General features: G+C 49.3%; 1 protein-coding gene across 5 annotated transcripts in view; it reads left to right on the top strand.

Moving 5' to 3' along the window:
- The window catches only part of PRDM4 (PR/SET domain 4), a 146,630-nt gene that overhangs the window by 58,934 nt on the left and 63,145 nt on the right, over positions 1 to 24,551 (top strand). For all 5 annotated transcript variants that reach the window (XM_078668831.1, XM_078668925.1, XM_078668875.1 and 2 more), the window contains 3 exons: positions 11,693 to 11,778; positions 12,780 to 12,907; positions 16,212 to 16,526. In XM_078668831.1, coding sequence (XP_078524957.1) covers positions 11,693 to 11,778; positions 12,780 to 12,907; positions 16,212 to 16,526 — 529 coding nt within the window. The remainder of the gene's footprint in view (positions 1 to 11,692; positions 11,779 to 12,779; positions 12,908 to 16,211; positions 16,527 to 24,551) is intronic.

Below are 24,551 nucleotides of genomic sequence, written 5' to 3'. Positions count from 1 at the left end.
TGTTCAGAATCTCCTAGGAGACACACAGTCTCAATCCACACTTTGGACTTCTGCAGGTAAAGGCTCCACTAACTCGAAATCTAACCATACTGTTTGAATAGAACTTTACCCCCCCTGTAGGCCGAAACACGAAGTGCACAGGCCCCAGTAAATACAGTTTAAACAGCTCACAGAAGTACCCTGTGATGTAGAATATCCCTGTTGCTGGGGAGGGGCCAGGGGGCTGGGGGGCTGGCCTCACTGGCTTGTGAACACAAAATAGTGGCTGGGGGTGCACTGTTTTAACAAACGGGTCTTAGTTCAGAGCAAAGAAGAAATTTGGAGGGAAAACAGATTCGTCACCAAGGAATGAGAGGGACAAACTACAGAGGTTGAACTGCAAATCCCACAATTCAACACGGTAAATGCAAGCAATCATGGGCAGGGAAAAACCACAAGTTTAAAACACAAAACAGGTGATAAAATATGCAATCACAGGCAGGTCAAAACTGCAATTTTAAACTGTAACAACCACATGCAAAGACAGTAATCACAGAAAGGGAAAATCGTTTTTTAAACAACTTTTGTTTTGGGAAGAGACAGCACTAGTCTGTCTCCTTACCACTTCCTGGACTCTGCTCACTGCAATTTGGGGCACAGGTAGAGGAAAGAGTTGGGATTTGGGAGAAACAAAACACAAAAGCACTTTTGTAGATGATGGATGGTGTGATAAAAAAAAGGATAGTGTTGCTGTAGGTGAGTTTGGCAAAACTTTTAATTATATTTAATTGGAAGTGTAAGAAGTGGATTAATCTTTGGGGAAGACCTGGCTTGGCAGCTCAGTCTGGACTGTTCCCATGAGGCACAGGGTCAAGACTGATTTGCATATAGCGGGATCTGAACTGGGGTGGCGAAGTGAACTAAAGATCGATAATGGATTCAACCTAGATTTGTGACTGGGGGTGAGTGTCTGAAACGTTTCAGTGCTCCGTCCATCTCCTTGAGTTTGCTTTGGTGCCAAGATGTATATTAGTACCAGGCACTGCTACTCAGGGTGCTGAATGAGAAAAAACGTGGTATCGGTTTGCCTTGGTACCAATGGACCCAGCTCTTGGTGACTTCTGCTTATGAAACAGTACACGTTTTCATTCTGAGAAGAAGTATATTGCTTCCATTTGTTTTTGCCTATGTTCTCTAAGCTGCCTTTTGGCTTCTCGGAGAGGAAGCTTAGAACTCCAATCCTTCAGTTTTCTTTGAATATAAAAGTTATTGCTTAACTTGCGTCAAAGTCCCAAATGTTTCAGTCAAACTTCTCTCTTTAACACTTCATGGGCCCCCTAGTCTACATGAATAATGTTCAGGTACCTAGTACCTTAGTTATCTGAAAGAGACACGTTAGTGATAGATTCCTTACCTTAGAATATCCCCAGGCGTCAGACTGGATCCGGAAATGTTTTGCGTAGCAGTACCCTTGCGCGTCGGTAGGCGTCGTCTGTGGCTCCGCGTCCGTCGTCGGCGTAGTGGGTGCCGTGATGACGTCGTCGGAGTACTTGGACGCCGCCTCCGCGTGCTGACGCCAGTTCTTCTTTTTTCCGCGCCAGCAGCGCAGATCCGGAAAAAGTGGTACCTTAGTCACTTTTTGACTAAACTTTTTTGATCTTTTGATTATCCTTTTTGGAAGTCTTCGACTCCGAACGGTGCCGGTAGGGATGCCAGGTTTTAAGCCCTGTGAGGATTGCGACCGGCTGATGTCGGTCACCGACCCTCACCGTTGGTGTCTCCACTGCCTCGGCGTCGATCACGACGACAAGACCTGCTCCGACTGTCGGGCCCTGACTTCGAAGGCTAGGCGGGAGCGGTCCCGTAAGCGGCTCGAACTCCGGCAGTCAGCCCCGCGCCGAGAAAGGTCCCGGTCCGGACGGAGGTCGAGGGACCGGTCGCGGGAGAGGAGCCATCGGAGCTCCGGGAGTCGACATCACTCCTCAGGGTCGAAGTCGTCAGGTAAGCACAAGAAGTCGATGAGACGTCATCGCTCTTCCGACTCCCCCCGACGCTCGCACGACGCGGCCGGGGTTTCTGGTGACACCGCCCACGCGGCTCCGTCGGAGTCGCAGGCGCCGCGTTCGGCCTCATATCCTCTGGTCTCTGGGCCTAACGCGGCGCCAGAGGAGATCGAGCGGTTCCTCATGGCCATGAGGTCCCTCTCTCCTCCGACGGGCTCCGCGGCGCCTTCGGGCCCAGCGGACCCGTCTGGGGGGGCCTAGCCGGTCGGGGACTTCGGTCCCGACGCCGTCGGGTGCTTCGGCTCCGATGCCGCCGGCGCCACAGGGCCTGGCGCCACAGGGCCCCGCTGGATCCGGATCCGGGTCGTCGCCGATGGACTTAACGACCTCCCCGGCGCCGACCCCTCAGGTGTCACCCCCGGCGCCGCCCTCGGGCGGCGTCGTCCCCGATGCCTCCCTCGTTCCGGTGCCGCTTCAGACGCTGTTCGGAGAGTTTACTTTCCATGAACCGGCCCCATCATTTTCTAACCCCGAGTACCAGGAGATGGGTGATGAGGAGGATTGGGAGGGGTCTGAGGGCCCTCTGGCACGTGAATGCCAGTCTCAGGACTGGGCAGGTGAACTTGAAAAGGCCAGTGGTATTGACACTTCGCCGGACACTGGCTTTGTCTCACCTCCTACCGTGGCTACAGAGGAGGGGGCAACCTATAGTGTGGTGTTGATGAGGGCGGCCAAGGCCTTGGGCCTTGAGCTCCCCGTCGCGGCCGTGAGGACTAACCTCCTCACTGAAGTCCTTAAGCCGTAGTCATGCTCAACCGAGCCTCTGCTGCCGTTTAACGAGGCCTTGACCGACGTTCTTTTGGGCACTTGGTCCAGGCCCGCTACAGGTTCGCCTGTAGATAGGAAAGTGGCCAGACGCCACCGCCCGGCCCCGGGCGACCCTTGTTTCCTGTCCACCCACCCCACCCCCGAGAGCCTGGTGATCCAGGCCTCAAATTCCCAGACTGCATTCCCGTCGGCGCTGCCTGACAGGGAATCCAAGAGGTACGAGCAATACGGCAAGAAGGTATTCTCCTCCCTGAGTCTGGGACTGCGGTCTTCCAACACCGCGTGCCTCTTGGGCCGTTACACCCACTCTCTGTGGGAGACGGTCGCGGACGTGCTGCCAGAATGCCCGTTGGAGGTACGGGCTAAACTCGGCCAAGCCCTTGTGGAAGGCCGAGATGCGGCACGTTATTCGATCCGGTGTGGACTGGATACCACCGACTCTCTGGGCAGAGCGATGGCAACGACGGTGGCGATTCGTCACCACGCCTGGTTGAGGTCCGCCAATTTCTCGGCTGATGTCCAGAATACACTCATGGACATGCCGTTTGATGGCCGTCGCTTTTTTGGCGACAAGGCAGACCATGCGCTTGAGCGCTTTAAGGACTCCAGGGGTACGGCCAAGTCCTTGGGCCTCTCGGCCCCGCGCGAGCAATCGGCTGCCTTTCACTCCTTTCGTGGCCACGGAAGGGGTGTACCCACACGTGCTGCCAGCCACGCTCCGCAGGGTAATACCCAACGCGGTGGCGGCCGTGGAAACCGCCGTGGCGGCGGTCGGGGACAGCGGCGAGGTCAGTCCACACCTTCCCCCGCTGCATCCGCCTCCAAACCCTCCTAGTCCGTGCTTTCAGGCCCATGTGACGCCAGTGGGGGACAGGGTTCGCCATCACCTCCTCCACTGGCGCACTGTCACGTCGGACAGGTGGCAAATCGTCCGAAAGGGCTACTCCCTCCCCTTCGAGGCGACCCCTCCAGCCATGCCACCGCAGTACCACCGCGTGTCGGGGGATCATTTGCGGCTTCTGCAGGAGGAAGTTACGGCCCTCTTGGCCAAGGGGGCCATCAAGCACGTTCCTGGGCCTGAAGTAGGGTGTGGTTGCTACTCCCACTACTTTCTGGTACCCAAGAAAGGCAAAGGGGGCCTACGCCCTATCTTGGACCTAAGGAACGTCAACGGCTTCCTCCGGAAGGAGAAGTTCAAAATGCTGACACTGGCTCAGGTCTTAGCTGCCCTGGACCCAGGAGACTGGATGATAGCGTTGGACTTGCAGGACGCTTATTTCCACATCCCCGTCCTACCGGCGCTACCTGCAGTTCACGGTAGGCCAGGAGCATTTTCAGTTTACCGTGCTCCCCTTTGGCCTTACCAGTGCCCCTCGGGTGTTCATGAAAGTGATGGCGGTGGTCGCAGCTCATCTGCGCAGGTCAGGGGTGTCAGTCTTCCCCTACCTCGACGACTGGTTGTTGAAGGCGGGCTCGCCCCAGGCAGTCGTCACCCACCTTCAGACTACGGCCAACCTCCTGCATTTGCTGGGGTTCTCCCTCAACGTGCAGAAGTTGCACCCGAGTCCCACTCAGAAGCTCCCCTTCATCGGAGCGGTTCTGGACTCAGCGCGGTTTCGGGTTTATCCTCCCGAACAGCGGGTCCGGGATATACAGGCTCTGATTCCACTGTTTCAGCCTTTATCCCGGGTCTCGGTCAGGTTGACGCTGCGGCTTCTGGGGCTGATGGCCTCCTGCATCCTACTGGTGCATCACGCCAGGTGGCGGATGCGAGCTCTGCAGTGGGACCTGAAGTTTCAGTGGGCCCAGCATCAGGGCAACCTGTCCGACCACGTCCTGATCTCGGAGGGCACTGCGAGACAACTGCAGTGGTGGCTCACGGACCGCGATTGGGTCAGCGGCAGATCCCTCTCACTTCCCCCAACCGGAGCACGTAGTTGTGACGGATGCGTCCCTCCAGGGCTGGGGAGGCCACATGGGAGAGGCAGAGATCAGAGGCCTCTGGTCTCCGGCGGAGGCCCGGCTCCACATCAAACTTTTGGAGTTGCAGGCGATTAGTCTAGCACTGAAAGCATTCCTCCCCTCTGTCCGGGGGAGTGTAGTGCAGGTGTTAACGGACAACACCACCGCCATGTGGTACTGCAACAAACAGGGCGGGGTGGGGTCGTGGACCCTTCGCCAGGAGGCTCTGCGCCTCTGGCAGTGGCTGGAACGCCAGGGCATGACCCTGGTGGTTCAACACCTGGCAGGTTCTCTGAACGCCAGGGCGGACGAGCTCAGCCGTCGGTGCATGATGGATCACGAATGGCGTCTGAACTCTGACGTGGCGCAAGGCCTCTTTCAGCAATGTGGAGAGCCTTGGTTAGATCTATTCGCCACCGAAGAGAACGCGCAATGTCATCAGTTCTGTGCGTTGGAATTCCCAAGGCGGCACTAGCCCGGAGACGCTTTTCGTCGCGAGTGGAGTTGCGGTCTATTGTACGCCTTTCCGCCTATACCACTTCTGCCCAGAGTGCTGAAGAAGATCAAGCGCGACCGGGCACAAGTCATCCTTGTGGCTCCGGACTGGGCACGAAAGTACTGGTATCCAGAGCTACTCAGTATGTCAGTCGATCCCCCGGTTCGTCTGCCTCTTCAGGAGGACCTTCTGTCGCAGCAGCAGGGGACGGTCCTCCACCCGAACCTGTCCAGTCTCCACCTCCATGCTTGGAAATTGAGCGGCGACAGTTGAGGCCATTTGACTTGCCTCCTGAAGTCTGTAATGTCATTCTGGCAGCCAGGCGTCCCTCCACAAAGTCGGTATACGCCTGCAGGTGGAACAGATTTGGGGCATGGTGCACAGCAAAGACTGTGGATCCTCTTGCTGCCCCTCTCTCTGAGGTTCTTCTCTTCCTCCTTTCTCTTGCCCAGCAGGGCTCTGCTCTGGGCACTATCAAGGTCTACCTTTCTGCCCTTTCAGCATTTCTAAGGCTGCCTGATCAACCTTCTTTGTTCAAGTCCCCTATTGTAAATCGTTTTCTTAAGGGCATCACACACACGTTTCCTCCTGTTCGTTTGTGATGCCTCAGTGGGACTTGAACCTTGTTCTTACTTTTCTGATGTGCACTCCCTTTGAGCCACTTCACAACTGTCCTCCCCGCCTTCTTACTTTGAAGACTGCTTTCCTGGTTGCCATCACCTCTGCCAGGAGAGTGAGTGAGCTCCAGTCCTTTTTGTACTCCTCCTTTCCTTTCTGTCCATCCGGACAAGGTTGTGTTGCGTACTAAGCCATCTTTCCTGCCCAAGGTTGTCACAGCCTTCCACATCGGGCAGTCTATCACCTTGCCAACCTTCTACCCGCCACCGCATCCCTCTAAAGAGGAAGAGCGGCTCCACCGTCTGGACCCAAAACGTGCGCTCTCCTTCTATTTGGATCGCACACTCCAGTTCCGGGTGGATGACCAACTCTTTGTTGGTTACGTGGGCGCTAAGAAGGGGAAAGCGGTGCACAAGAGGACCTTCTCCCGGTGGATCATCTTGTGTATCCAGGCATGTTACTCCTTGGCTAAAAAGGAGCCCCCTGTTGGATTGCGGGCTCATTCCACCCGAGCCACGGCGACTACAACTGCCCTGGGCCGGGGAGTGCCCTTACAAGACATCTGTCAGGCAGCTACGTGGGCCTCGCTGCACACGTTTGCAAGACACTACTGCCTGGACAGCCAAGTCCGGAGGGATGGCTTCTTTGGCCGTTCTGTCCTCCAGGACTTTCTGGTGTGATTATTGGTTCGCAGACCCACCACTGGGGTTGGTATTGCTGGGGTATCTATTCTAAGGTAAGGAATCTATCACTAACGTGTCTCTTTCAGATGCACAAGTTACTACTTGTGTAACGATATATCTGTAAGATATAGTGATAGTGATAGATTCCGTACCGACCCACCCATCCTCCCCGTTCTGCGAACCGATACCTAGGGTTAGGGTTATCCCCTTTCAGGGCCCTAGTTTCAATGGCATCAGTGTTGGTTTTTAACATGGCTCAGCGCTTCTGGCGCGGAAAAGCTGTGTCTAAGAACTGACGTCAGCACGCGGAGGCGGCGTCTAAGTACTCTGACGACGTCATCACGGCGCCCACGATGCCGACGACGGGCGCGGAGCCGCAGACGCCGCCTACCGACGCGCAAGGGTACTGCTACGCAAAAAATTTCCGGACCCAGTCTGACGCCTGGGGATATTCTAAGGTAAGGAATCTAACACTAACTAATGTCTCTTACAGATATATATCGTTACACAAGTAGTAACTTGTGCTTTAATGTCTATCACGGCTCTTTGCTAAGGCTGAATCCTTTACATCTGCAGGGAAATTTTAGGCACTAATGACTTGGAATCCTTAAATATTTACATTCTTTTTTTAGGCTGCGCTCCGATTTTTTTTCAAGGTTTGCTTCATCTACATCATGGAATCCTTTATTGGTCTTGAAAGTGTTAGAACTCCATGTGATTCCCTTGGGAAAAGTCTTTACCGGAATGCACTGTGCTGCCTTTTAGCTAGGTTTGTGATGATATCGCCTTCAGCATCTAAGTCTCCGGCGTCGTAGTTGATGCCATTGAAACCGTTGGCCCCAAAGGAACAGTCGTCAACGGGACGTTTAAAAGCCTTCTCAAATACAGTTCAGCTGCAAAACCAAAGCCAGCTCCGAAACCCTAAGCTGCAGAGGAAAAGGAGGACCCAATCCGCAAAAAGCTGTATCAGGTCCTTGACAATTGGCAGCAGCAATTGACCCAAAGACTGAGAAACCCATTGTCCCTAAAAAGAGGTGGCTAGAGTTAAAAGAACCTTTGATTCCACCACAAAAAAGGCTTATGGTCAACAAGGGCACTAGCACACTACCACCCCCATTATCACAAAACTGACCACATTCACTTCCATCACAATAGCCTACACATTCAACCAATGGGAGTGTAGATCCCTATACCCCGGGGGATGCTTTGCAAGAGCACTCAGATAACCCACAGTGCCCTGATGAAAGACTATATTGCCGACCCATAGGATGACTGATTTATAACAAATCCCTATTAAACAATCCCTGCCAGCCAACGCAGCAAATTATCACAGTGTCATACAAAGAGCTGCAGCATACCACAAGGTAGAGATGCATGTCATCCCTGAAGAGGAGGACTTTTTCGTAGAGACTTTATCCAGAACAGAACGGATAGTCAGTTCAGTCCATGCTAAAACGGTCAACAGAGATTTGTAAGGACCCTGTCAAAGTAGAGTACTTATTCCTAGGGCACAGAGGAAGTTGAAAGCATCACCCTCTATACATTAGGAGGACACTCCTCGCCAAGAGTCCTGAGTGGTGGCTACCTCTCAGAAACGGGCAGCAGCGCAAGCAACAGGAGACGCAGGAAAGTAAGAGGATTGAAGCTTGGAGAAGAGGGTAGTTATAGACGATGCAAATCTGGCCGAATTGCGAACTCTGGGGCGGCTCTCTAGATACAAACTAACACAGTGGGACAAGATGGAAGATCTCCTCAAACATCTTCCAAATGAGTATAAAAATAAGGAGGAGGATCTGTTCACCGAAAGTAAATTTAATCTAATGCCACCATTAGATGTGCGTTTCATGCAGCTGACACTTCAGCAAGAGGTATCAACTCTGCAATTCTTCTACGTAGGCATCCATGGCTACCATTCTGGAGTTTCAAACCTTAAGTGCAGCAACACCTGCTAAATGTCCCTTTTGATGGAGAACATTTCAATGAAATGTTAGAAAAGATTAATAAGGACACCGAAACTGCAAAGGTGATGGGTGAACTACAAAATCCCACCCCACGGCAGTCCTTTTGTAGGCATCCAGGAAGGGGTAAGCCAGGTTTTGGCAGGGACTCGTATAGAGGAAACCAGAAGGAAAGGTAGAGGTACGCCAGTTAAGGGTGCCTCCACACCAAAGAACGACTTTCCTTGCGCCCCACCTGACCACATAACACCTGGGGACTTCTGAGGTTCCAGACACATTGGGCAAACATCACTTTCGACCAGTGTTTCTTTCAATAGTACAGCACAGTTAGTATCTTAAACTCGTATCAACCCCACCAAACATTCCTCCACGCAGACACAGCCTACGCCCACATCATCTATATCTTTTCAAGGAAGAAGTAAAGGCGTTCCTTGCAAAAGGGGCCATCAAGCCTGCACCAAAACAGTATCAAGGCGAGTATATTGCATATACTTCTTAATTCCAAAAAAGGATGGGACATTCAGGCCTATACTAGACCTTGGGATTCTCAACCGATGCATTATTTCAGGACATTTTCATATGGTGACCCTTCCAAGTGTAATACCACTTTTCCCGGAAGACAAGTTCATGACAGCCCTTGACCTCAAAAATACATACTTCCTTATTCCCATACCCTGCTCACCACAATACTTTAGGTTCATAGTAAATTGTCACCATTATCAATTTAAAATATTGCCCTTCGTAGTCACTACATCTCCACGGGTATTCACAACATGTCTCGCAGTAGTAGTGGCTCACCTAAGGAGGCAGGCTGTTCATGTCTTTCCCTAGCTGATTAGGATTGCAGACAGAGCCAAATGTGTACAAGATGCACAAGCCACAGATAGGGATTCACTATAAATTCCACAAAGCCTCATCTGGAACCACACCAGGTCCAGTCCTATTTGGTTGCGATTTGCCTACCTCAACGGGTTCTCATCTCCAGAACCAACTGGCTCTTTTTCATCCACTTCGTCACCTGCCAGTCAGGATGATGATGCATCTCCTAGGCATGATGGCCTCTTGGAAAGCCATTGTACCCCATGTAAGTTACACGTGTACCCCTTACAGGAATGCTTGCTCTCTCAATGGTCACAGGATGAGGGCAATCTGGAGTATCTAGTGTTGATTCAGTCAACAGTTCATTGTTTCCTGCATTGGTGGAATAGCAGCAATCTACTGCAGGGACGGGCTTTTATGGACTCACTCCAGCAAGTGACCATTACCGCAGAGTCATCCCTCAAGGGTTTGGGGGACACACATGTTTGAGATGACAGTCCAAGGAGTATGGACAGCTCAACAAAGCACTCTCACATCAACTTTTTAGAGCTCCTAGCAATTCTCATGGCACGCAAGGTCTTCCTCTCGTACATTCACCACAAAGTAGTCCTCATAAAAACAGACAATATGACTGCAACGTATCATACAGAAACAGGGAGGCACTCACTCTGTTCATCTATCTCAAGTAGGACAGAGCATATGGAAAGGGGCCATACAACTTCACATTCAACTCTTGGCAGAATATTTCCAGGGAGTACACAATAACTTTGCAGACCTCTTAAGCAGGACGCAGCAAATTGTACATGATTGGGAACAGGTCTTTCAGCTGTACTTCGAAATTTGAGAAGGCCAATATAGATTTTTTGCACAGCAGAAAATGCAAAATGCCCACATTTTGCTTTCCAGATTTCATCACCAACAGTCACTAGGGAATGCACTATTATTGAATTGGTCAGGAATATATGCCTAAGCTTTTACACCTCTCCCACTATTTACATATGTGTTGTGGAAGCACAGACCAACCTCTCACAGCCTAATTCAAGAAGCTCCAATATGGGCTCAACAACCATGGTATGCTACGCTACTTAAGTAGTTGTTAGTCTCTCACGAGAAGTGCCCCAACAGGCAGGACCTTCTTATCCAAAATCATGGGACAGTCAGAGACCAAACAGCTCAATCTAGCTAATTGGCTTCTGAGGTCCTAGAGTTTGGGTACCTAAATCTGCTTTCAGAATGTATGGAAATCCTTAAGATCGAATCCTTCCAATAGAGCCTGCTATGCAGCTAAGTGGAAACGTTTTCTTTGTTATTGTACTGCACCACACATTGACCAGATCAACCCTACTGTTCAAAATGTATCATAATTATATATTACCTACTGCATCTACAAAGGTCAGGTCTAGCTTGCACATCTGTCTTCTCTTTGCAGTACCTAGAAAACCGGGACCACCATTCACTATTAAGAATCCCAGTTGTCAAAGCGTTCATCGAAGGTTTGAATAGGGTAATACCTCCAAGAACTCCACCTACTCTGTATGGAATCTCAATGTGGTACTAACTAGACTCATGGTCCCCCCCCCCCCCCTTTTGAGTCCTTACACTTCTGACCACTTCAATACCTTTCATGGAAGGTTGCTTATCTAGTGAAAGAACAGCTCATTTCAGAATTTAGAAGCGCTGGTGCTTATGATGACTCTCCCAAGCAATATAGTAGTAATTGCTTTGCTGATAGTCTCTTATGACACTAGAGTTGAGTCGCGGACTTTATACTCCTCCATCACATGAAGCCTTCACACTCACCCCGCTGTTGAAAGGCAGCATTGTATCCTTCCAAAGACTCATTCCAGTCAGTCATTCGTGAGCCAGCAACATGGGTTCTGCAAGTATAATTTATTGAAAGCCTTCTTGGACCGATGCAACCGATGAAGCTGTTGCCCAGAAGTTCTGTACAAGTTATATGCTGGATGGATGGGAGGGCATATGCTTGTTTTTAGGCCCGACTACAAGCTATGTGACTCCTAATTCATACGTAGAATTCTGCTCTGCACAATTATCAGGCGTCTCTGCACCTGGAAAAGCAGAGCCTGATTTTACTGGGCAAAGAATCCAGCTGTGCAGCACTGGGGGGTCTTCTTGAAACCTGCTGTGGAATGGGGGGTTTCCCTGGAAATCGTATTCCCATTCCCTGAATGGATATCGGGAGAAAACACCAAATGACATTATGTCCTACAATGCAGGTCGGTCAAAGTTTTACTGCCTGGCAGTTGGGATCCTTGGGAGGGAGGAAGGAAAAAAATACTAGAGATTACCGTGAATAGAGCTTCTTTTGTTTTCTTTGTGTTGTAGATGTATTACAACAATGTTCTGGAGTTCTGCATCATCACAGCCGACGAAAATGAGTGCAACTGGATGATGTTTGTGCGCAAAGCCAGGTGAGCAAGCACTACTCCGTTGGCGCAGTCGTCATCTCGTGTATGGGGTTTTCTTCTTAAGCTTCGTTTCCGCACACATGTGGCTCTTCAGTAGATCTTCATCGCGTATGCAGTCGTTTCCGACATGCACTTCAACTGTATGTCCTTGCTCTGAATAGCATGGACCAAGAGTGGCCAGCCTAGCATGACACGGTCCATTAACAGCTCAGGATTAACTCCTTTAAAAACCAGATGAATGTGCACATTGACAAAGACCAGGGGTGACCCCAGGATAGTACCCATCACCTGTTGCATCCTTCGAAAGCTATGCATTGTCCAGCACCACCAGTCTCATGCGTCCCTCATGGTGTGCTCCTTGCCAGACATTTACAAATGTGCATAATGCTAAGTAAGGTGTTCCATGAGTTATTCACTCGCTGCCGAGCCCCACAGGTACAATGCAGACATACAAGCTGTTCAAGTGCAGGTTGGTCCACCCCTCAGATCACCCAGCATCAGGTGTGCCATGTGTTCCTCACACACAGCATGACACCAGTTGTCATGTGTTCCTCAAAGACTACCAAGCACCAGGCATCCATGCAAACCTACACACTACCCAGCACTAGGGTTGCCATGCATCCTCATTCACTGCCAGAATCCTGCAGTACCATGCAAACTGTATATTCTGCCCAACACCTGGTGTGCCATGTGAACCAGATATTCATTTGAATGAATAGGAGCATTTACTTAGCAAGACTTGCTGTTAGTTCTAGTCTGCTGGCCCTCTGCCTTGCACCCTGCCCTACAATAGTTTTCCACTTGAACTTCTGACCCTGGAGTGAGCTCTCTATTCTGTTGCTTCAGGGACTCCGCAGTGTACTTGTGAGTCTCTGAGTATCCTGAGGAGGCTAGGCTGGTTTCCATCCCTGTTGACTCCATGTAATTGTATTAGTGTTGGTGTGATGCCCCTCAATGTTGGTAACCGCATTCTTATGCCTGTACTTGCCCTACTCCATTTTTAGGAACCCAGCAGAGCAGAATTTAGTGGCCTATCCCCATGACAGAATGATCTACTTTTGCACCTCGCGGGATATTGCACCGGAGCAGGAGCTTCTCTTCTATTACAGTCGTGATTATGCAAGACATATTGGTAAGTAAAAAGTTAGAAAGAAAGGAACATTCTGCTACTAGAGATGAGCTGTGATATAGCAGCTTAGCTCAGGAGGGTATCAAGATGACCTAGATTCTTAGGTCATTTTCCCCTTTTCACCACATTGTGTGATCAAGGATGCTTTTCCCCCTTCTCTTATGGAATGTTTGCCAAAAAGTGAAGTGCTTAAGAATTTTCTAAATGCATGTATTTGGTGGTATACACGTAACGTCATTCTTAAATTTACAAAAAGGTCACTAGATTATGAACTCCCAGAAAAAGATCCTATTACGTTGATGATGAAAGAAGACTACAGTTTCATTTTAGAAATGTAGCACTCACCCCCAACTCTTCTGGTAGACACAATAACCATGGTAACGAGCTGTACAGCCCTCAAGAGTAACCTTATGAAGACTCACAGATAACTATATTAATATGGAAAGAACTCAACCTGACCTAGAGATTCCCTCCTACTTCTGTGACCTAACGGTGTTTGAGCTGACTCTTGTCGGATGGCTTGTCCTCACACTATCTTATGCATCCACCATCACCAGATGAGGTATTGCTACAGATAAGCAATTGCTGTGGCCCTAATTACATCTAGACTGGACTACTGCAACAGCCTCTATGCAGGTGCCAACAAGTCGGTTTTACACAAATTACAAATGGTACAAAACGCAAGAGCTCGCCTAGTGCTAAAATGGCCCAGGAAGTCATCCGCATCGGCTGCACTTGAAGCACTACATTGGCTACCACTTTATAAAAGAATCTTGTTCAAGATCCTCTTAATCACGTTAGAATCTTCCACTCCTCAGACACTCACTACCATCGGCACAGGTTTGCGCGCTATGTTCCATCTCGCACTCTTAGATCATCCAATGCCAATTTACTAAAACTTCCAGTGTTCAGATGTGTCTCAAAAGGGGGAAAACCAATTTTAGTGATCGGCACTAAAGCCTGGAACCAACTCCCCAAACTCCTTCGCCTTATCCAATCGGAATCTTTGTCCACGAAGGCCCTGAAGACTTAGATTTTTAAGGCACCTGACACTATGTATGGCACTCATCTAGTCCAATTTTTACCCTCAGTTACCTTGTCTACCAAGTGATCCATATAGTGCCATGATGCTCCTCGTAGTGATAGCCGCGCTCTATAAATGTCTGTTAACATAATGTGCAGGCAAGAATAGTGCAGTCGAATTGATGGGTAGAGGGGAAATGAATGACTGCTAGTAGAGTTACCTGTTATTGTGGAAAGCGTAATCTTGATGGGGAGCATTTTAAATCTGACAAGAATTGTTGTAGAAAAAGATTTGTGGTGCACTGCCTATTTAGTTTGGTGCCCGAAAGAAACTACCTAATATCAATAAAAAAAAAACTGATTTTTGATGTGCACATGTATAACATTTTGTATATGACATAAGAACAATGCATACATTGTCGAACCTGCATCACCCCACATTTGAGGAACCTCCACTGGCTCCACGTCCAGAAAAGATGCCAATTCAAGATAGACACATGCCTACAAAGTCCTCCACGACCAAGGACCGGCATACATGAACCATCGCCTTAACTTCCACCAACCATCCAGAAATCTTATCTCTGCATCCCTCGCACAGACTGCCGTAGCCGCCGTGGAGGCCGCTCCTTCTTCCACCTCACTACCAAGTCCTGGCACGCTCTCCTTCCACCTCCAAACATCCCCCTTGCTGACAGACTTCAGGAAGACACTCAAGACTTGAATTTTCGACTAAGCCCAGCAACCCAGCACCTGCATACCCTCACGAGTGATAAGTTGCATTTTACAAGTACTGATTGATTGATAAATGATTCAGAGTCCACATACAGTTGTCTTGGTGTTCAGGAGGTTTTAGATGACATCACCGGTTTCTCCTGCAAGGGTCGGGAATAAGGAACCGCTTATAGGCACCTGGGCAACTTTGGGCTAATAGTTGGAAGCAAATGTATATGTGTTCTCACAACCCACAAAAAGACTTTGTAAATATTATTACCCAATAATTGTTAGCAAATGTAAGTATTGTTGTTTTCATCTGGTTGGTTCCAGGTGAAGTTTGTGGCTCATCTTAATGGTGTGAAGTATGCAGGGGAGTACCACCGTGCTTCATGTGGGTGCAGAGCTGCTTTACAGATGACTGCAGTAGCAGAATTTAAAACTTTGATACAAAAGTTGGTAGGGAAATCCTAATGGAAGCTTGTACAGACTCTGGCTGTGGTTGCTCGAACTTCCATTGAAAATTGACAGTTCAGCAGCAAATGATGATTTGTGCTGGATATGTACACAGGAATGCTCCACTACACAAAGTAGTTGGAATGATACATGACGATGCAAGGCAAGAAGATGCACATAGGAAAACTAACTTAATGCAGTGTCACGCCGAAGTTGGTAGGTGTGGCATGCATTAATCTTTAACGTAGCCATATAGGGAATGGCGGGAAAATTCAGTTTATAAGTTCATGATTGAGTCCAAGCACTTTACATTATTGTGTTCAAGATTATACCTGCAGTAAATAGTCATTTGGGAATTGCAAATTCATAAATTGGATAAAACTGTTTTAATTAGTGAAAAGGAAATACACCGATTTAGCAATGTGTCATATATAGAAGTAAATCCTAATCATATTTACCATACCAGTTGCAGGGCACTTAACTACCCAGTGAACCTGAAATAAAAGATATCTGTTAATTACCATGCACCATGTTTTTAATAGTGCCATTAGTACCTCTCTAATGTACTCCATACAGATAGAAGCAATCCATTCTTCAGTTCATCAGACAGCGGGTCGGATGAGTTCTTAAGGAAGCATGAGGTGGGTGGGTAATAGTTGACATTTGGCTCGCTGAACCCTACATAAAGTCTTGTCTCCTTAACAGAGGAAGGTGTATTCTGGTAGTCCTTTCTTTGAATATGATTGACTTTTATTGTCATGGGGGTGTTGCTTTTTGATTTCCACTAACATCTGTTCACTGCCATTTCAGAAGGTGAATCTGTGAGCTTTGTGGAGGCCACATTAGTTACAAATTGCTCAACACAAAAAATTCTGTCCAGTCCACCTGTGCGTGTTCTTATTTACATGCACATATATAAGTATGTGCAGGTGTTCCTTATCAGTATGGGTGTCCATGCTACTAACTTTCAAACATCACTGTTCCTGTTTGATTGAAACTGTTGCCTTGAAATATCACTATACTCTTTCAAGTTCAAGCTTCTTTTTTTCCCCATTACATTTAATTTTCTGGGCTATTCCAAACCAGTTAGTAACCAGGGGAATTCTTTTTTTTCTAGGTGTCCCTGAGCAACCAGATGTGCATGTGTGTCACTGTGGGAAGGAATGCATGTCTTACGCAGACTTCAAAACCCACCTGAACAGCCATGTTCAAAACCAAGACCCTGGACAGACACAAAATAGCAATCATACTACGGGCCACTCCAAAGAGAGGAAATGGAAGTGTCCCATGTGCCAACGTGCCTTTTCTTCGCCTTCCAAAGTGAATGTTCACTTGATGGGCCACATGGGAATGAAGCCGTTCAAGTGCGAGTTCTGCAGCAAGGCCTTCAGTGACCCCAGTAACCTCCGCACACACCTGAGGATACACACAGGTACCTTGTGTCTCATAAAGACCTATTAATTTTTGAAAAACACACATACATATATAGATTCCTAGAGTTGAGTTCTAGACCGCATGGCTCGAGGAAATTAACAAGCTGCACATGCCAAAATCAGACTCCGCCACAGAATATTGGCCCTGTTTGCAATTTGGAAAATGTGGTTGATTGACCTGAAGGGTGCAATTGTGATTTACCTGAAGAGTGCAACTGTTGCAATTGTGATCTATGTGAATGTGTTAAAATTTTAGCTCAAGTTTCTTTCATTTCAATCAAAATTCTGTGCAGTGTTTTATATCTGTGTGTATTTTGCATGACACATCAGTCAGTAGATTTCCAAGAATTGACTCCTAGCACATGTGTAGCACAGCCACAGTTCTTGCTTTGAATGCTCGACTACTAAGTGCAGTGCATTGGGCCATACAGTATGGTCATTTCCTCCTCCCCCCTACCCCCAGGGCATGGCAGTACACCGTGCCAGTGTTCAAAATTAAGAAACATTTGCTGTTGGACATGGAAACTTCCACCTGTGTTAATAGGATACAGATCATAATCATGGTACCGAAATTATTCTTCAGCTTACCGTCAAGTGTTTGTGGCCCACACAATATATGCTGTAAACCCTATTCACCCTTACTCTTTGACAGACTGATACGATATGAGGGGAATGGGTCTTTGCCTTACCTAGAAGGGTCTTGTTTGCTCACTGTCAACAAGTTGTATTACATGAAATAATCTATTGCACAAAGGATTGTTTAGATATAGCAAAGCCTGTATGGAATAGCCTGCTTGAGACTATTATTTTGATTTCCTGGTACCCTCCATTTTGTGTAGATAATGCCGGAGGACTCTTTTAATGTCTAGGCTGTGGTGGGAGGAATATGGATGTTAGGTTTTCCATATGGGCAGTTCTGCAACAGATGAGGTTTAGTGCTGGATATGTGCCTGGCGATGCACTTAGACTGCTACATTACACTTCATTACACTAGCTGAGCACACAGTATCTGGAATGCTATGCAATGGGTGCAAGGCAAGAAATTGCACATTGACAAGATAACATAAAAGTGGTTTGATTTATATAGAAATACTAAACCACCTTGCAGAGAACACACTTTTCAGGGTAAAGGATGTGCTAATCAGCTTTTTTATTTAAAAATGAAAATAATATTTAGTTGCTAAGACTAATGCTTGTTTCTTATTACACATATGGGCTGAAGTGATGGAGACCAGCAAGGTTATTTTCCAGAAGGTTTGTGCGTTGATCCCAAAGCGGAACTTGGAAAGGACAAATAAAGTAAAACCGTTTGCTGTTACGGCAGCCAAGTTTCCATTGATAGATAGACCTAATAGAGGCTAAACCTGACAAATTGTTCAATATTTCCTCAAAACTGTAGTGTCTTGTAAATAAAAGAACTCTGGAACTCTTTTGGTTCCCACTGTACACCGTAGGACAGTAACATGAGCGCTGGAGAGATGAGTTGAAGGCAGGCTTAGAATTTTGAGTTCTGATTTAACACCCAACAGAATAAGGATGTGTAAATTACTCTCTGTGTGTTATGTGGATATTGGCGAGTACCTGGGTTGGCTAGACACTACAAGTGGCAATGAGTTAGGAGAAACTAAGCGGGTAAAGAAGGCGCTCTTCCAGAGAGTTTACCGTGGTCTAGCAAACTGCTTGTGCGTGCCATATGTGCCACAGTCGAAGTGCAGAATTGACCCTGGCACCGGTAGAGTTGCAGCACCAGCCTGTGTAAAACGCTTAAAGAAAGCGGCATTGAAAGTTTACGTGTTGCGGGCCAGGAACTGAAGCAAATGGCCACAAATAAAAGGCACTGCGCTATTATGCAAATGAATGCCACACGCTATAAGGAGTAATAACGCTAAATGCAGATTTAATCAGGTTACAAAAGCAGCGCAAGGCAATAGTCCTGTACAAATTAAACTAAAACTCATGTGCTTTGAAGCAGAGATTAACAAGTGCTTGTGAAGAAACATTTAAGCACATAGCTGACCAATGGTATCTGCTTTCATGGCCTTTTAGTGTATAAAGATGTATCTACCTACCAAAACTATTACCTAATCATTGTTCCACAACGTGCTGCGCAGCGACCCCAGAAGGAGAGCCAAAGGGGTTGTGTTTGACAGCTGTGCAGCTGGCCAACAAAGCTGCAGCGTAGGGGCCCAGAACTCCCTAGTCACCATTCAATAAAGAACTCCAATGAAGAGCCAGGGCAAGATCCAAGCTCTAGAATTCCACAAGAAGCTCCTGAGACCACTACTGCCCACCAATGTATATACGGCTACTGCATAAACCGCCATTTGCATTTGATACTGTCCAAAAAACACAATAATGGCAATTGATGGACTGCATTGATGGAAACATTTGAAGATTTCATATATGCAATAGATAAAAAAGATGATAAAAAGATTATAAAGTATCTGAGGAACATGGCGTGTGAAGGAGTGAAAGAAGCTATGAAAGAAATACACCTAGAAAGTGAAGTGATGTATGAAAAAATCAAAACAGCCTTGAATGTCAAGTTTAATCCAGTGCCAAATGGATTATGAAAGATACAGATTCAGTCAAGAAAGCCATAAATCAGGTGAAACTATAGATGTGTTTGTTGAGATACTGGATATTCTAGTGAAGCACTGTACATTCAATAAATGTAATGATAAGGTAGCTACCTACCTTAGTGTAATCAATGGATGTCTGTCGGATTCCTTTCGACAACGAATGCTGAAGGAAATTCTGAGCTTTGAACAAGTCCTCAAGGTTGCTCGCGCTGTAGACTGTGCTGATCAGCAAGCGACTGACATAGAAGCCGGAGGCGCCCAAAGTGCATAAGTCATGAGCATGAAAAGTAAGCCATGGTACAAGGCAGAGGACACAAGGCGATGTCTCCACAGAACATGGAAAGTATTACAGATGTTAAATGTCATTTCCACATAATGGTAAATGTCCCGCCACTGGACATATATGCATTGGCTGTGGTAAAGCAAAATATTTTATGACGACTTGCAGGTAGACGAGAAAAGTGCTTCACAGCATGAAGACAAAATGGCCGACCTAAAGCTACCTCCGCGACATTAGACACCCTCCCACAAGGCCAAGCAATCACTCCAACTGAGGTAGATCTACACCAAACGAAGTTGATCGTCTAAATCATCAAAAAGAGTTCCTCCGCATCAGTTTCCAGTGAAAGTGACTATGACAATTGTCGATGTTTACTTCAAAAGGCAAGCGCATGTAAGACTCGTCGAATGTGAGAAAAAATCCAAAGTGAAGAAAAATCGAGACAAAAAGCAACACAAACATTGGCCGAAGATCACTCTGAAGATAAATGGGTGTTCGATACTTTTCATAATTGACAGCGATGCGTCAATAAATATCATGCCTGAGGAGTATCAAGAATTGTCTCTGTTACCGCAACTTATGAAGTAAAAAACTAAAGTATACGCATGGGCTGCTTCAACGTCCTTAAAGATTCAGGGTTCCTTTGTAGGCACAAAGCATAAATAAACTGGTACAGGCACCTATTCATATACTTTCAAGTGTTGGTTTGCTGAGTTTCAGCACTTCTGCTGATATGGGACAGATATCAGTGAACTACAACATGAATTCTCATTATGAAGTTGCAAGTCAATTTCCTTAATTATTTCTTGGGTTAGGAAAACTCAAAATGATGAAAGTAAAGTTCCATATAAATGAGGGTGTTCGTCCTGTTGGTCAAAGAGACGGATAAATAACATTTCACTTGCAAGAAGCTGTTGAAAAGGAACTTAATTTGTTGCTTAAACAGGAGATCATTGAATGCTCCACTGGTCCAACACCATAGGTTTTACCCACTGTAGCAGTACCGGACGGTGAAAGAGCTGTACACATATGCATTGACATGCACCAGACCAACAAGGCAATTGAGGGAGAGACACATCCTGGTTTGCACATTGCTTAAATAAGTCAATTGAATGGTGCAAAGTTCCTCTCTCGACTTGACTTAAAGGATATCACCAATTCGAACTTGAAGAAAAATCCAGGTACATTACAACCTTTTCTATGCATATAGGTCTGTTTCGCTAAAAGCGGTTGATTTTTGGTGTTTCCTCTGATGCAGAACTCTTTTAATGCTTCATTCGACGTATCATACAGCCCTGTAGTAAATGCATTTAACTATAGTAATGAAGCCTTAAGAGGAAGGAGTGCAGAGATTTAGCGACCAAAGCAGCAAAGCCTAGGCACCAGGCCACGCAACACAAACTATATGAAGTGGGTGACCAGGCCAGGAAGCTATTGGCCTGGCTGGATAGACACAAACGCACAAGTAATCTGAAAGACACGTTAGTGATAGATTCTTTACCTTAGAATATCCCCAGGCATCAGACTGGATCCGGAAACGATGTTTACCTCTACTGCCTGGAGCCCGACCACGACTCCCGGGACTGCCATGACTGCCGTGCCATGGCCCCCAAGGCCTTGCGGGAGCGGCGTCGGAAGTTGCTGGAGATCCAGCATTCGTCGCGTCGCCGCTCCCGGTCTAGGGGCCATTCCCGGGACCGCTCGCGGGACCGTAGACATCGCTCCTCGGACTCCAAGTCTTCACCTTCGGATTCCGGTAAGCGTCGACATAAAAAGTAATCGAAGAAGCGTGTTCGCTCTCCGACGCCCCCGCCTTCCCCCGTCGCTCCTCGGAGGCAGATGAGGGGGACAGGGGCCTCGCCCCTGGGGCTCCTCTGGTGCTGGAGTGTCCCGTGGCCTACTTGCCACATTCGGGTCCGTCGGCGACTCCCGAACAGATGCAAGAATTCCTTGCTGCTTTGGACCGCCTTTACAGGCCTCGGGTTCCAGCCGGTGCGCCTTCTGGTCCCACGGACCCGTGTCCAGATCCTGCTGGCCCGGCGGCTCCACCATCGGCTCCAGTCCCAGCGCCACAGGATCCTGTGCCGCTGGCTCCGACCCGGGCACCACTAGGTACGGTGTTGCCGGCTCCTGCCACGGCGCCACCTTCGGCTCCACCCTCAGCGCGGCACTGGGTGCCGTTCATCCCACCGTTGCCCCAGTTCCCAGACCATTTTGTTCCGGCCTAGTATCCGCATTGGGAGCCGGCGCCGTTCCCGATGCCGTCCGTCCCATCTCCGGCTCCGGCTCTGCTGCCGCGACCGGCCCCCTCTACGCCAGAGGCACACGACGACTGGGAATCGTCCGAGGACCCGCTTTCTCGGCAATGGGACTATGAACTCGATTGGGTGGATGACTTGGAGGATGCAGGCGACCTCGATGTCTCTTCTGACCCGGGGTTCGCCTCTCCCCGCCTACTATGGAGGAGGGTGCCTCCTATATGATGGTCCTCCGTCGGGCTGCTGAGGCCCTCAATCTTGACCTCCCCACGGTGGCCCTCAAGACCAGCCTCCTCACAGAGGTGCTCCAGACAGCTTCTACTTCGGCGTAGCCGCTGCTTCCCTCTAACGACGCCCTTACAGAGGTCCTCTTGGGCACTTGGTCGAGGCCGGCCACGGGGGCCCCGGTGGATAAAAACATCACCAGACACCACCGACTGGTGCCCGGTGACCCCGCTTTCTTGTCCACTCACCCTACGCCTGAGAGTCTGGTCATTCAGGCCTCGACGTCGCAGAGTGCCTTTCCCACGGCCCGCCGGATAAGAACTCTAAAAGGCTGGACCAGTTTGGGAAGCGGTTGTTCTCTTCAGCCATCCTCGGGCTGGGGACGGTGAACGCCGCTTCTTGTTGGGCCGCTACTTCAATGCGGTGTGGTACGCTGATGCTGAGGTGTTGCCTCCGTGTCCTGAGAAGGTGCAGGCTACCCTTTCTCAGGCGATTGCTGAGGGCAAAGATGCGGCTTAGTTTGCCATCCGGTGTGGGTTAGACACCGCCGACACCCTGGGCAGGGCGATCTCTGCGACCGTGGCGTTGTGGCGCCATGCCTGGTGGCGTTCGACCGGGTACTCGCCCGATGTCCAGACAAGGCTGACTGCACTGGAGCACTTTAAAGACTCGCAGGATATGGCCAAGTCCCTGGGTCGTTCTACAAAGACCCCGGCCACTCCTGGTTTTCGTTCCTTTCGTAACCAGGGTTGAGGCGTCCAGGCGCGCCCTTCCACCAGGCCTGTACAGAACCAGCCACAGCGAGGCCGCGGTCGTGGTTTCCGAAGGGGCGGGGCGGGGAACCAGCGCGTGGGTCCATCCACCTCCACCCCCGCTGCTTCCGTCTCTAAACCCTCCTAGTCTGAGCTTCAGGGAGCACCCCATGCCGGTGGGTGTCGGGGTCCACCACCACCTCCCCCTCTGTCGCGAGATTACGTCAGACAAATGGGTGCTGCAGATAATCTGCAAGGGTTACTCCCTTCCCGTCCCCACCCCCAGCCATGCCACCTCGGTGCCACCGCATGTCGGGAGATCATTTGGCTCTTCTTCAACAGGAAGTTGCGGACCTCTTGGCCAAGGGGGTCATCAAGTACGTTCCTGGGCCAGAAGTAGGGAGTGGTTGGTATTCCCACTACTTTCTGGTCCCCAAGAAGGACAAAGGAGTCCTGCGTCCGATCTTGGACCTCCGGGAGGTGAATCGCTTACTCCGTAATGAGAAGTTCAAGATGCGAACCCTGACTCAGGTCTTGACTGCTCTCGACCCTGTAGACTGGATGGTAGCGTTGAACTTGCAGGACGCATATTTTCACATCCCCGTCCTACCGGCCCACTGGCGTTACCTGCGGTTCACGGTAGGCCAGGAGCATTTTCAGTTTACCGTGCTCCCCTTTGGCCATACAAGTGCCCCTCGGGTGTTCATGAAAGTGATGGCGGTGGTCGCAGCTCATCTGCGCAGGTCAGGGGTGTCAGTCTTCCCCTACCTCGACGACTGGTTGTTGAAGGCGGGCTCGCCCCAGGCAGTCGTCACCCACCTTCAGACTACGGCCAACCTCCTGCATTTGCTGGGGTTCTCCCTCAACGTGCAGAAGTTGCCCCTTCATCGGAGCGGTTCTGAATTCGACGCAGTTTCGGGTTTATCCTCCCGAGCAGCGAGTCTGGGATATTCAGGCTATGATTCCGATCTTTCAGCCACTATCCCGGGTTTCAGTCAGGATGACCCTCCGTCTACTGGGCCTGATGGCCTCCTGCATCCTGCTAGTGCGACATGCCAGATGGCATATGCGGGCTCTGCAGTGGGACCTGGAGTTCCAGTCGGCACAGCATCAGGGCAACCTGTCCGATCATGTCCAGATCTCGGAGGGCACTGCATGACAAATGCAGTCGTGGCTCACGAATCTCAATTGGGTCAATGGCAGATCCCTCTCCCTCTCCCTTCCCCAACCGGAGCACACAGTGGTGACGGATGCGTCCCCCCTGGGATGGGGAGGCCACTTGGGAAAGGCGGAGATCGGAGGCCTCTGGTCTCCGACGGAGTCCTGGCTCCATATCAACTTTCTGGAGCTGCGGGCGATCCGACTTGCACTGAAGGCATTCCTTCCCTATATTCGGGGAAGTGTAGTGCAGGTGTTCACGGACAACACCACCGTGGTATTGCAACAAACAGGGCGGGCTTGGGTCCTGGACCCTATGTCAGGAGGCTCTGCGCCTCTGGACTTGGCTGGAACATCAAGGCATAACCTTGGTGGTTCAATACCTGGCAGGTTCTCTGAACGCCAGGGCGGACGAACTCCGCTGCCGGTGCTTGATGGATCACGAATGGCGTCTGACCTCGGACATGGCACAAGGTCTCTGTCAGCAGTGGGGAGAGCCTTGGTTAGATCTATTCACCACCGAAGAGAACGCGCAATGTCATCAGTTCCCGCGCTTTGGAATTTCCAAGGCGGCACTCGCTCGGAGATGCTTTTCATCTCGAGTGGAGCTGCGGTCAACTGTACGCTTTTCTGCCTATACCACTTCTGCCCAGAGTGCTGAAGAAGATCAGGCGCGACCGGACTGGGCTCCAGACTGGGCTCGGAAAGTATGGTATCCCCAGCTACTCAGTATGAGCATCGATCACCCGATCAGTCTGCCTCTTCGAGA

This window comes from Lissotriton helveticus, chromosome 1_1, assembly GCF_964261635.1.
Source record: "Lissotriton helveticus chromosome 1_1, aLisHel1.1, whole genome shotgun sequence".
In the NCBI taxonomy this organism is placed as follows: domain Eukaryota; kingdom Metazoa; phylum Chordata; class Amphibia; order Caudata; family Salamandridae; genus Lissotriton; species Lissotriton helveticus.
The sequence above is the reverse complement of the archived record's forward strand: the minus strand, read 5'-3'. Positions and strand labels throughout refer to the sequence as shown.